The 12,560-nt window shown below is 43.4% G+C and overlaps 1 protein-coding gene across 2 annotated transcripts; it reads left to right on the top strand.

Moving 5' to 3' along the window:
• The first annotated feature begins 1,170 nt into the window (after positions 1-1,170).
• Positions 1,171-5,854, top strand: LOC124009535 (suppressor of cytokine signaling 6-like). Of its 2 annotated transcripts, none has more exons than XM_046321411.1 (2): positions 1,171-1,264; positions 2,128-5,854. In XM_046321411.1, exon 2 carries the CDS (start codon positions 2,207-2,209, stop codon positions 3,746-3,748), a length of 1,542 nt encoding a protein of 513 aa, XP_046177367.1. In that variant the 5' UTR covers positions 1,171-1,264; positions 2,128-2,206; the 3' UTR covers positions 3,749-5,854. The 2 variants fall into 2 exon arrangements, with proteins under 2 accessions (XP_046177367.1, XP_046177366.1); XM_046321410.1 differs by lacking the exon at positions 1,171-1,264 and adding an exon at positions 1,399-1,816 and having other exon boundaries at positions 2,128-5,853.
• Positions 5,855-12,560: the final 6,706 nt, after the last annotated feature.

The following is a 12,560-nucleotide window of genomic DNA, read 5'->3' on the forward strand; positions in this document are numbered from 1 at the left end:
ACAACGTTTTGTCTATTATTCTTACAAGTTCAAGAAGTTAACCATGTTCCTCAGTGATCAAGATCTTAGTTAAACTGCCCCCAAAGTGAACAGAATGAGGGTTCACATGAACAATCAGTGTTAATTTGTGATCTGTCATTCACCTCACTCAGAGATGCTGGGACATACTTAATTTGGAGAGATTGGAACAGCTTGTGATTTGAGTCATTGGGAGCTCTCTCATACTGAACTTCATTGCAGTCTAATTAACCTTATTGCCGCGTATGCTGTCTGTTCCCATTATACAGCCGCCATGGTGCATGTCTGTGTTAAAGAATGACTTGTCAGGGCTTTGAGTTTTGACCCAGTGACCACACAAATTACTCATGCTCGTTTCCCATCTGGCTGCACCACCACTTGCCTCGTGACTCAGTATAAAGTTAGATGATATTGAAAAAAAACTAATTCTCCTCAAAAGCATGAAAGCAATGTCTGCCTCAATCTGTTCTGTAATTTTAAGGGTAAAGATCATTTCTAGAGCATAACATAGTTTCTCAACGAAATACGCATTGGGCATCTTTTACATCCTTTCCAATTAAAACAAACATGTTTTACTTTCGGGACCATACAGTGCACAAAGCAGTGCCTGAAGCCCTTTTTATGGACAGTGCTGTCATTGTCTGCGAAGTTCATTTGGGAGCTCTTGTGGATATGGGAGTGGAATTGCTGTGTTTTCTTTTTTATTTCATGCTGTCCAAAAGCAACAGTTCTGTAGAACATTAATAATCTATGTATCCTCCATTACTAAGCAAACATTCAAACCTAGGCCTATGAGACACGAAGCAGTGGACTTCCACGGCATGGAAGGACATAAAGTAGGAAACTAACATGCAGGATCAATATAAAAATGAAATACCATGCCTGTTTAGGTCTTTTGCCCAAATATCCTATATAGGCTAAGTACTGTTACAATAATTTCACAATAAAACCGTTTACTCCAAACGAAAAACATTTTCAATGAAAACGAGAGTTTCAGGTAGGTCCATCCTCGTTTCGTTCCATTTTCTCTGTTTGCTTCCATTAGGTTCCTAGAGTTACCGGAAACGGTTTCCTTTACAAAACGTTTTGCAAATCCTACTAATGAATAAACCTCGGGGGCGTATTCATTACGGAAACCGGTTACCATCAATACGGAAATGGAAGCAAACAGAGTATTGGCAAATTCAGGTTTTGCAACAGAATTGACAGAATGAATACACCCTTGGAATCTAATTCTAAAACAAAGGTTAGGGTTTTATTTTGGAAAGGTTTTGTGCTGATTTAAATCAAATATGTGAAACCAAATTTATTGTGTACGCTAAATATGAAAATGAACATGTAAATTGAAGTGATTATCAATGCGTTCAGATCTGGGGAATTCCTTACCTCTTTTCCCACAATGCAATAGTCATGTAAACAAAGGACAACGACAGGAAGGGAGACTGAAAAGTTCTAGCTAGATAGCTAGCATTAGCTAAGTATAGCTACAAATGTGCAACTTATTAGCTACAGCAGTTCTGCAAGGAATATTCAAAAAAAATATGTAACGTTATTTAGCTAGCTTCCTAACCAGTTAGACCTAGTTTGTATTGCTTTTTCTACATTGTATCGTGTGGGATCTCTAAAGCCAGTTAGCTAGCTATATGCCTGGCTAGCAGCCTGTCCGAAGCTAGCTAACGTCGTTAGGCAGTAACGTTAGCTGTCAAAACCAAGCCAAGTGCTTTGATTTCCCAGCGAACTCAAAATGCATCGATCTTGACAGTTTACTGGGAAAACCGTTTTTAACAGAGGATGACAGGTAATATCAAATGTTAATCGAAGTATGAAGGAAGCTAGCCAGCTAGCCCTCTTTGTTTCTTGGGTGGCCACCTTAGCTGGCTAGCTAGCTAGCTAGCATCCAAACACTTGTACTAGCAGCATGATGTATCTGTAGTGTTGGGCTTCTTCATAGATATCGCCAGCAGTTGGAAAAACAGGCTACTGTAGAAAGGTAGCTAGCCATGATCGATAAGACTGCGGTATTCGAAATGTTATGACAACTACTGAGGATATGTATTCTTTGTCTTGTCTTGATGTGGAATAAATTAATGGGATTTTTTTCTTCTTCAGGGATGACTGCTTTTGAAGGACAACCTTTGTGGCCATCCACACATCTATGAGTTCCCCACATGTCTGAGGTACTTCCAAAATGAAGAAAATTAGTCTGAAAACAATACGAAAGTCATTCAACCTAAAAGGCAAAGAGGAGGGAGAGGATGTTGTATCACAGCCAAATTCAGATACCAACTTTTCAACAGATTCAATGTTTGGAAAATGTTACAGCAAAGAACTTGTTTGTAACGATTTTGATCACGAGGAGAAGAAAGGCCGCAAGAACGGCTCAAAAAGTGAGAGTCTTATGGGATCACTGAAAAGGAGGCTTTCGGCAAAACAGAAAAGTAAAATAAAAGAAAGTTCCACATCCGTAACCTGTGAAGATGACACATTCTCGTGCTCCTCAGCACCCATTTTCTTTAACGATGTAAAATCACAGCACCATCTAAGATCTAGTAGTCACCATTATAGCCCCACGCCATGGGCCCTCAGGGCAGCGAATTCTGAGGAAACATGCCTTCGAATGGATGGGAAAGTGAAAGCTATGATACACTCATCAGACCCCAGCCCATCTCTTTATGGCATTCAGAAAGTATTCCCTGACCCCCAGATGGATAGGCTTTTTCAGGATTCATCTGAGAGCACTGAGCCTCAGAATTGTGATTTGCATCTAGATATTGATGTTGAAAATGTGCCTGCGATTATTGGACTATCACCTCAGAACTATATTCACTATGCAATGCCTTTAGATGATGACCTTGAAAAAGGCTTGGATAATTCCTCTCCAATAGATGAGGTGCCTCAGCCCGAGGGCTTCCCTCCTCATGCAGCGGAAGACCCCATTGACCAGGAGGAGCTGATGTCACCAGACATATTCATGGACCCATCAGTGAATAGACTGCTCTATGAATCTGCAGGTGTCTTTATTCCAGACTCTAGAATAGATTCTCCTCTCTCCCCTTTGCTACCTCAGCTACCTGGCAGTCACATCCGAAGGAGTTTCCAAGTATATGGAGGTTCTTCTCATTCGCATGGTGCAGAGAGAGTAATGCACCATCTCAACTTTGACCCCAATTCAGCCCCTGGCGTTGGCAGGGTTTATGATGCTGTTCAGCACAGCGGGCCCATGATTGTAACCAGCCTTACAGTAGAGCTAAAGAAACTGGCCAAGCAGGGTTGGTACTGGGGTCCTATAACGCGTTGGGAAGCTGAGGAAAAACTTGCTAGCCTACCAGATGGGTCATTCTTGGTGCGAGACAGCTCAGATGATCGTTATCTTTTGAGCTTGAGCTTTCGTTCACAGGGTAAGACCCTCCACACCAGGATCGAACACTCCAATGGCAGTTTCAGTTTCTACGAACAGCCAGATGTGGAGGGTCACATATCAATAGTGGAACTCATTGAACATTCCATCAGAGATTCTGAGAGTGGAGCCTTCTGCTATTCACGATCTCGTACACCAGGGACTGCCACGTATCCTGTCAGACTGACAAACCCTATCTCAAGGTTTATGCAGGTGCGTTCCATGCAGTACCTCTGTCGGTTTGTCATCCGTCAGTACACACGGATTGACCTTATCCAGAAATTGCCTTTGCCAAACAAGATGAAAGATTACTTGCAGGAAAAGCACTACTGAAGAAGATCAATGGAACCCAGATGGACTTTCTTGCACATTTTAGATCAGCAACATAATGAAATAGGCCTAGTTTTTAATCTTTTGCACATGACCCTAACCCAGTGATGTGTCCACCAGCCAATGCCAGTAACTGACATGTCTTGTGAGCCATACAGTTATACTCCCCACCTCAAAGCCAAGGATTGAAGCTGAATCTTGATCAGCTTTTTGTTACATTGAATTATTTCTGTAAATTCTGTTTTGATAGACCAAGTGTTTTGTTATATAAAGCATGTAAAAAGAAAGAATTTCGTACACTCAATATGCTCCCAACAATTTGGGTACAACCAACGTTTCAGCACTCAGTGCTTTCTTCAGGGTGTCAGTCAGCACCTCTGCAAACATTTTTGGGTGTGCGCCAACTCGTGTTTTTACTAGACTGTTATATAAAGCACATACATTATCTAATCATTACTACACTCAACTTGTTGTCCTACATTAAAACAGTTTTTGTTAGGGGTCTGTAGCTAGTATGATTTTAAAACCTGAAAGTCGCCTCTGCTGAGTCTTTAGTTAGAAGTTTTTTCTTTTGCCTCATTGATGGTTACTCATTGCATGTGAATTACATTGCGTATATGGAGAACTAATATTTGATCACCACACACCTGAAGCTGATTTGGGAGAACTAATCGGCATTGACTGTGTATAACCATATAGGGATAATGGCTTGTTTTTGTAGCCTTAACTTGACTGTTTGCCTGTCCCTAAGTATAAGGAAAATTGCTTCACCTTGTTACTTTCCAGATCATGAGTTGCTACCTATAGTAAAATACTTGGTATCACCTAAACATACTTTTATGAACGGCTATACACCGTTTTTATTGCACATCTTGAATGAAGTTAAAGGAGGGGTGTTTATTACTGTTAATAAAATACTTATTCACAGATAAGTATGTATATTGTTAATCATCATACAGAAAGTTTTAGTTTGAAAATGTGACTCTGAACTTAAAATGACGCAATACATATTTAAAATGTCCGGGCTTTTCAGTCTACAGAGATCACGAATCCTCCAGTTAAAGTGGTGTTAACTTAATCCCACCCCGTCTTTGCCCGCTACTCCCTCCTCTTCTCAACATGCCACTGGATCCTGTATCTCTCAGGCGACTGAAAAGTAGCCTCAGCCTTGCCTGCTGCCCCAATCACCAGAGTGGCCTACTATCTTTATCTATGAACAATGCATTTTCATAACCAACTTTTAACTACTAACTTTGCTCTTTTGTTTAACAGTTTTGATTATACAACAAATCATTCTAAGGGTGAAATGTTGAGATGAGGCTGAGTATTTTTACATTTTTATGAATGCCCTCTGAGAACAGAAGAGGAAGTGGCAGTCGGCTCTCTTGTGGCTTTAATCCCAGGTGATGGCACCGAAACAGCAGGAATAAGCCTAATATGATTTGGGCTCCCGAGTGGTGCAGCAGTCTATAAGGCACTGCATCTCAGTGCAAGAGGTGTCACTACAGTCCCTGGTTCGATTCCAGGCTGTATCACATCCGACCGTGATTGGGAGTCCCGTAGTGCGGTGCACAGCGTTGGCCGGGGTAGGCCGTCATTGTAATAAGAATTTGTTCTTAACTGACTTACTAAGTTAAATAAAAAAATGTTTTTTTTATTGTTTAATAGTAGAGGCTGTAATTACCGATAATCAATTGTATGTTTTATTTTCCATCAAACGACCCATAGGCTACAGAGTCAAACGGTAATCTCAGTACTTACAGCGGGTTCTTGGCCCTGCAGAAGTTTGTCACATTGACGCTTTGTTCTGAAAATCATGCCACCTGCCACCACTAACCCCAGAGGGCTTCTTATCCAGCGCTGCATGTATCTTCACATTAGAGGGCTTCTTATGCAGCACAGTTTCGAATAATAATGTGAAACGTCATGCATGCTCATCCAGTGACAGCTTCACTCAAGTAGGAGATTACTTTGAGCTGGCTGCCTATACATGCAGATGTGACCAATAATCATGTTTGCCAAGCAGGATGAAGATTGAATATGGATATGGAAAGGATATAGATATAGATAAAACAATAACAATGTCTAAAACAATGTCTACTGTATTTCTGATCAATTTGATGTTATTTTAAAATTCTAAGTATATATATATATATACAGTGGGGCAAAAAAGTATTTAGTCAGCCACCAATTGTGCAAGTTCTCCCACTTAAAAAGATGAGAGAGGCCTGTAATTTTCATCATAGGTACACTTCAACTATGACAGACAAAATGAGAAAACAAATCCAGAAAATCACATTGTAGGGTTTTTTATGAATTTATTTGCAAATTATGGTGGAAAATAAGTATCTGGTCAATAACTAAAGTTTATCTCAATACTTTGTTATATACCCTTTGTTGGCAATGACAGAGGTCAAACGTTTTCTGTAAGTATTCACAAGGTTTTCACACACTGTTGCTGGTAATTTGGCCCATTCCTCCATGCAGATCTCCTCTAGAGCAGTGCTGTTTTGGGGCTGTTGCTGGGCAACACAGACTTTCAACTCCCTCCAAAGATTTTCTATGGGGTTGAGACCTGGAGACTGGCTAGGCCACTCCAGGACCTTGAAATGCTTCTTACGAAGCCACTAAAATAACATCAAATTGATCAGAAATAAAGTGTAGATAGACATTGTTAATGTTGTAAATGACTATTGACAAACTAGTCTAAAGAAGGCCCGTTTTGTTTCTTTAAACAGCACAACCATTTTCAGCTGTGCTAACATAATTGCAAAAGGGTTTTCTAATGAGCCTTTTAAAATGATCAACTTGGATTAGCTAACACAACGTGCCATTGGAACACAGGAGTGATGGTTGCTGATAATGGGCCTCTGTACACCTATGTAGATATTCCATAAAAATTCTGCCGTTTCCAGCTACAATAGTGTTTTTTATTTTTTACCTTTATTTAACTAGGCAAGTCAGTTAAGAACAAATTCTTATTTTCAATGACGGCCTAGGAACAGTTTGTTAACTGCCTGTTCAGGGGCAGAACGACAGATTTGTACCTTGTCAGCTCGGGGATTTTAACTTGCAACCTTCCGCAGCAACATTAACAATGTCTACACTATGTTTCTGATCAATTTGAGATGATTTTAATGGACAAACATTTTCAAAAACAAGGACATTTCTAAGTGACCCCAAACTTTCGAACGATAGTGTGTATATATGTATATAAATACAGCACCAGTCAAAAGTTTGGACACAACTACTAATTTGTTTGTTTTTTCTTTATTTTACTATTTTGTACATTGTAGAATAATATTGAAGACATGAAAAGTATGAAATAACACATGGAATCATGTAGTAACCAAAAAAGTGTTAAACAAATCAAAATACATTTTCTATTTGAGTTTCTTTAAAGTATCCACCCTTTGCCTTGATGACAGCTTTGCACACTCTTGGCATTCTCTCAACCAACATTTTCTCAACCAGCATTTCAATTAACAGGAGTGCCTTGTTAAAAGTTAAGTTGTGGAATTTATTTGAGTCTTAATGCGTTTGAGCCAATCAGTTGTGTTATGACAAGGTAGGGGTGGTATACAGAAGATAGCCCTATTTGGTAAAAGACCAAGTTTATATTATGGCAAGAACCGCTCAAATAAGCAAAGAGAAACGACAGTCCATCATTACTTTAAGACAAGAAGTTCAATCAGTACGGAAAATGTCAAGAACTTTGAAAGTTTCTTCAAATGTAGTCACAAAAACCATCAAGCACTATGATGAAACTGGTCTCATTGGTCTGATGAATTAAAATGTGAGATTATTGGTTCCAACTGCCGTGCCTTGGTGAGATGCAGAGTAGGTGAACGGATGATCTCCGCATGTGTGGTTCCCACCGTGAAGCATGGAGGAGGAGGTGTGATGGTGTGGAGGTTCTTTGCTGGTGACAGTGTCTGTGATTTATTTAGAATTCAAGGCATGCTTAACCAGCATGGCTACCACAGCATTCTGCAGCGATATGCCATCCCATCTGGTTTGCGCTTAGTGGGACTATCATTTGTTTTTCAACAGGACATTGACCCAGCACACCTCCAGGCTGTGTAAGGGCTATTTGACCAAGAAGAGTGATGGAGTGCTGCATCAAATGACCTGGCCTCGACAATCACCTGACATCAACCCAATTGAGATGGTTTGGGATGAGTTGGACCGCAGAGTGAAGGAAAATCAGCCAACAAATGCTCAGCATATGTGGGAAATCCTTCAAGACTGTTGGAAAAGCATTCCAGGTGACTACCCTCATGAAGCTGGTTGAGAGAATGCTAAGAATGTGTAAAGCTGTCATCAAGGCAAAGATTGGCTACTTTGAAGAATCTAAGATATAAAATATATCTTATTTATTTTTTGGTTACTACATGATTCCATGTGTTATTTCATAGTTTTGATGTTTTCACGATTATTCTACAATGTAGGAAATAGAACAAATAAAGAAAACAGCAACTCAACAACCCGGTCGCATTCCGCTTCGCTCCACAGGTAGTATCACATTTTTCATTTAATTTCATTACAGCACAACGGTTTGATTTGTTTGATCGTAGCTAGCTACATAGCTAGCTACATAGCCGTCTGTGTATCAAAGATAATTGTTATCGTTCTTTTAACGCAACGTAACGTAATCAACACTGCTAGCTAGCCAGCTAGCCCCCGAATAGCAGCACTGTAGAAATTATTACACTCAACGGAACAACTTGATTAGTGTAGTGTCAACAACGCAGCCACTGCCAGCTAGCCTACAAAGTCAACAACGCAGCCACTGCCAGCTAGCCTACTTCAGCAGTACTGTATCATTTTAATAATTTTAGTCAATAAGATTCTTGCTACGTAAGCTTAACTTTCTGAACATTTGAGACGTGTAGTCCACTTGTCATTCCAATCTCCTTGCATTAGCGTAGCCTCTTCTGTAGCCTGTCAACTATGTGTCTGTCTATCCCTGTTCTCTCCTCTCTGCACAGACCATACAAACGCTCCACACCGCGTGGCCGCTGCCACCCTAATCTGGTGGTCCCAGCGCGCACGACCCACGTGGAGTTCCAGGTCTCCGGTAGCCTCTGGAACTGCCGATCTGCAGCCAACAAGGCAGAGTTCATCTCAGCCTATGCCTCCCTCCAGTCCCTCGACTTCTTGGCACTGACAGAAACATGGATCACCACAGATAACACTGCTACTCCTACTGCTCTCTCTTCGTCCGCCCACGTGTTCTCGCACACCCCGAGAGCTTCTGGTCAGCGGGGTGGTGGCATCGGGATCCTGATCTCTCCCAAGTGGTCATTCTCTCTTTCTCCCCTTACCCATCTGTCTATCGCCTCCTTTGAATTTCATGCTGTCACAGTTACCAGCCCTTTCAAGCTTAACATCCTTATCATTTATCGCCCTCCAGGTCCCCTCGGAGAGTTCATCAATGAGCTTGATGCCTTGATAAGCTCCTTTCCTGAGGACGGCTCACCTCTCACAGTTCTGGGCGACTTTAACCTCCCCACGCCTACCTTTGACTCATTCCTCTCTGCCTCCTTCTTTCCACTCCTCTCCTCTTTTGACCTCACCCTCTCACCTTCCCCCCCTACTCACAAGGCAGGCAATACGCTCGACCTCATCTTTACTAGATGCTGTTTTTCCACTAACCTCATTGCAACTCCCTCCAAGTCTCCGACCACTACCTTGTATCCTTTTCCCTCTCGCTCTCATCCAACACTTCCACACTGCCCCTACTCGGATGGTATCGCGCCGTCCCAACCTTCGCTCTCTCTCCCCGCTACTCTCTCCTCTTCCATCCTATCATCTCTTCCCTCTGCTCAAACCTTCTCCAACCTATCTCCTGATTCTGCCTCCTCAACCCTCCTCTCCTCCCTTTCTGCATCCTTTGACTCTCTATGTCCCCTATCTTCCAGGCCGGCTCGGTCCTCCCCTCCCGCTCCGTGGCTTGACGACTCATTGCGAGCTCACAGAACAGGGCTCCGAGCAGCCGAGCGGAAATGGAGGAAAACTCGCCTCCCTGCGGACCTGGCATCCTTTCACTCCCTCCTCTCTACATTTTCCTCCTCTGTCTCTGCTGCTAAAGCCACTTTCTACCACTCTAAATTCCAAGCATCTGCCTCTAACCCTAGGAAGCTCTTTGCCACCTTCTCCTCCCTCCTGAATCCTCCTCCCCCTCCCCCCCCATCCTCCCTCTCTGCAGATGACTTCGTCAACCATTTTGAAAAGAAGGTCGACGACATCCGATCCTCGTTTGCTAAGTCAAACGACACCGCTGGTTTCGCTCACAGTGCCCTACCCTGTGCTCTGACCTCTTTCTCCCCTCTCTCTCCAGATGAAATCTCGCGTCTTGTGACGGCCGGCCGCCCAACAAATTGCCCGCTTGACCCTATCCCCTCCTCTCTTCTCCAGACCATTTCCGGAGACCTTCTCCCTTACCTCACCTCGCTCATCAACTTATCCCTGACCGCTGGCTACGTCCCTTCCGTCTTCAAGAGAGCGAGAGTTGCACCCCTTCTGAAAAAACCTACACTCGATCCCTCCGATGTCAACAACTACAGACCAGTATCCCTTCTTTCTTTTCTCTCCAAAACTCTTGAACGTGCCGTCCTTGGTCAGCTCTCCCGCTATCTCTCTCAGAATGACCTTCTTGATCCAAATCAGTCAGGTTTCAAGACTAGTCATTCAACTGAGACTGCTCTTCTCTGTATCACGGAGGCGCTCCGCACCGCTAAAGCTAACTCTCTCTCCTCTGCTCTCATCCTTCTAGACCTATCGGCTGCCTTCGATACTGTGAACCATCAGATCCTCCTCTCCACCCTCTCCGAGTTGGGCATCTCCGGCGTGGCCCACGCTTGGATTGCGTCCTACCTGACAGGTCGCTCCTACCAGGTGGCGTGGCGAGAATCTGTCTCCTCACCATGCGCTCTCACCACTGGTGTCCCCCAGGGCTCTGTTCTAGGCCCTCTCCTATTCTCGCTATACACCAAGTCACTTGGCTCTGTCATAACCTCACATGGTCTCTCCTATCATTGCTATGCAGACGACACACAATTAATCTTCTCCTTTCCCCCTTCTGATGACCAGGTGGCGAATCGCATCTCTGCATGTCTGGCAGACATATCAGTGTGGATGACGGATCACCACCTCAAGCTGAACTTCGGCAAGACGGAGCTGCTCTTCCTCCCGGGGAAGGACTGCCCGTTCCATGATCTCGCCATCACGGTTGACAACTCCATTGTGTCCTCCCAGAGCGCTAAGAACCTTGGCGTGATCCTGGACAACACCCTGTCGTTCTCAACTAACATCAAGGCGGTGGCCCGTTCCTGTAGGTTCATGCTCTACAACATCCGCAGAGTACGACCCTGCCTCACACAGGAAGCGGCGCAGGTCCTAATCCAGGCACTTGTCATCTCCCGTCTGGATTACTGCAACTCGCTGTTGGCTGGGCTCCCTGCCTGTGCCATTAAACCCCTACAACTCATCCAGAACGCCGCAGCCCGTCTAGTGTTCAACCTTCCCAAGTTCTCTCACGTCACCCCGCTCCTCCGCTCTCTCCACTGGCTTCCAGTTGAAGCTCGCATCCGCTACAAGACCATGGTGCTTGCCTACGGAGCTGTGAGGGGAACGGCACCTCAGTACCTCCAGGCTCTGATCAGGCCCTACACCCAAATAAGGGCACTGCGTTCATCCACCTCTGGTCTGCTCGCCTCCCTACCACTGAGGAAGTACAGTTCCCGCTCAGCCCAGTCAAAACTGTTCGCTGCTCTGGCTCCCCAATGGTGGAACAAACTCCCTCACGACGCCAGGACAGCGGAGTCAATCACCACCTTCCGGAGACACCTGAAACCCCACCTCTTTAAGGAATACCTAGGATAGGATAAAGTAATCCTTCTCACCCCCTCCCCCCTTAAAATATGTAGATGCACTATTGTAAAGTGGCTGTTCCACTGGATGTCATAAGGTGAATGCACCAATTTGTAAGTCGCTCTGGATAAGAGCGTCTGCTAAATGACTTAAATGTAAATGTAATGTAAATGAAAAAACATTGAATGACATAGTTTCCTAGGAATGTGAAGCGAGGGGGCCATCTCTGTCAGTGCCGGAAGAACCAACACATCCTCCGAGAGCAACTTCTCCCAACCATCCAGGAACAGTTTGGTGACGAACAATGCCTTTTACAGCATGATGGAGCACCTTGCCATAAGGCAAAAGTGATTACTAAGTGGCTCAGGGAACAAAACATCAGTATTTTGGGTCCATGGCCAGGAAACTCCCTAGACCTTAATCCATTGAGAATTTGTGGTCAATCCTCAAGAGTCAGTGGAGAAACATAAACCATCAATCAGGATGTGGCCCAGAAGTTAATTGACAGCATGCCAGGGCGGATTGCAGAGGTCTTGAAAAAGAAGGGTCAACACTGCAAATATTGACTCTTTGCATCAACTTCATGTAATTGTCAATAAAAGTCTTTGAAACTTATTAAATTCTTGTAATTATACTGCAATATTCCATAGTAACATCTGACAAAAATATCTAAACTTTGTGGAAATTAATATTTGTGTCATTCTCAAAACTTTTGGCCACGACTTGAAGTCGGAAGTTTACATACACCATAGCCAAATACATTTAAACTCAGTTTTTCACACTTCCTGACATTTAATCCAAGTAAAAATTCCCTGTCTTAAGTCAGTTAGGATCACCACTTTATTTTAAGAATGTGAAATGCCAGAATAATAGTAGAGAGAATGATTTATTTCAGCTTTTATTTCTTTCATCACATTCCCAGTTGGTCAGAAGTTTACAT

Source organism: Oncorhynchus gorbuscha, linkage group LG22, assembly GCF_021184085.1.
Source record: "Oncorhynchus gorbuscha isolate QuinsamMale2020 ecotype Even-year linkage group LG22, OgorEven_v1.0, whole genome shotgun sequence".
Lineage (NCBI taxonomy): Eukaryota > Metazoa > Chordata > Actinopteri > Salmoniformes > Salmonidae > Oncorhynchus > Oncorhynchus gorbuscha.

Coding starts and splice junctions, on each gene's coding strand:
- LOC124009535 (XM_046321411.1), top strand. CDS start 2,207: ATGAAGAAAATTAGTCTGAAAACAATACGAAAGTCATTCAACCTAAAA.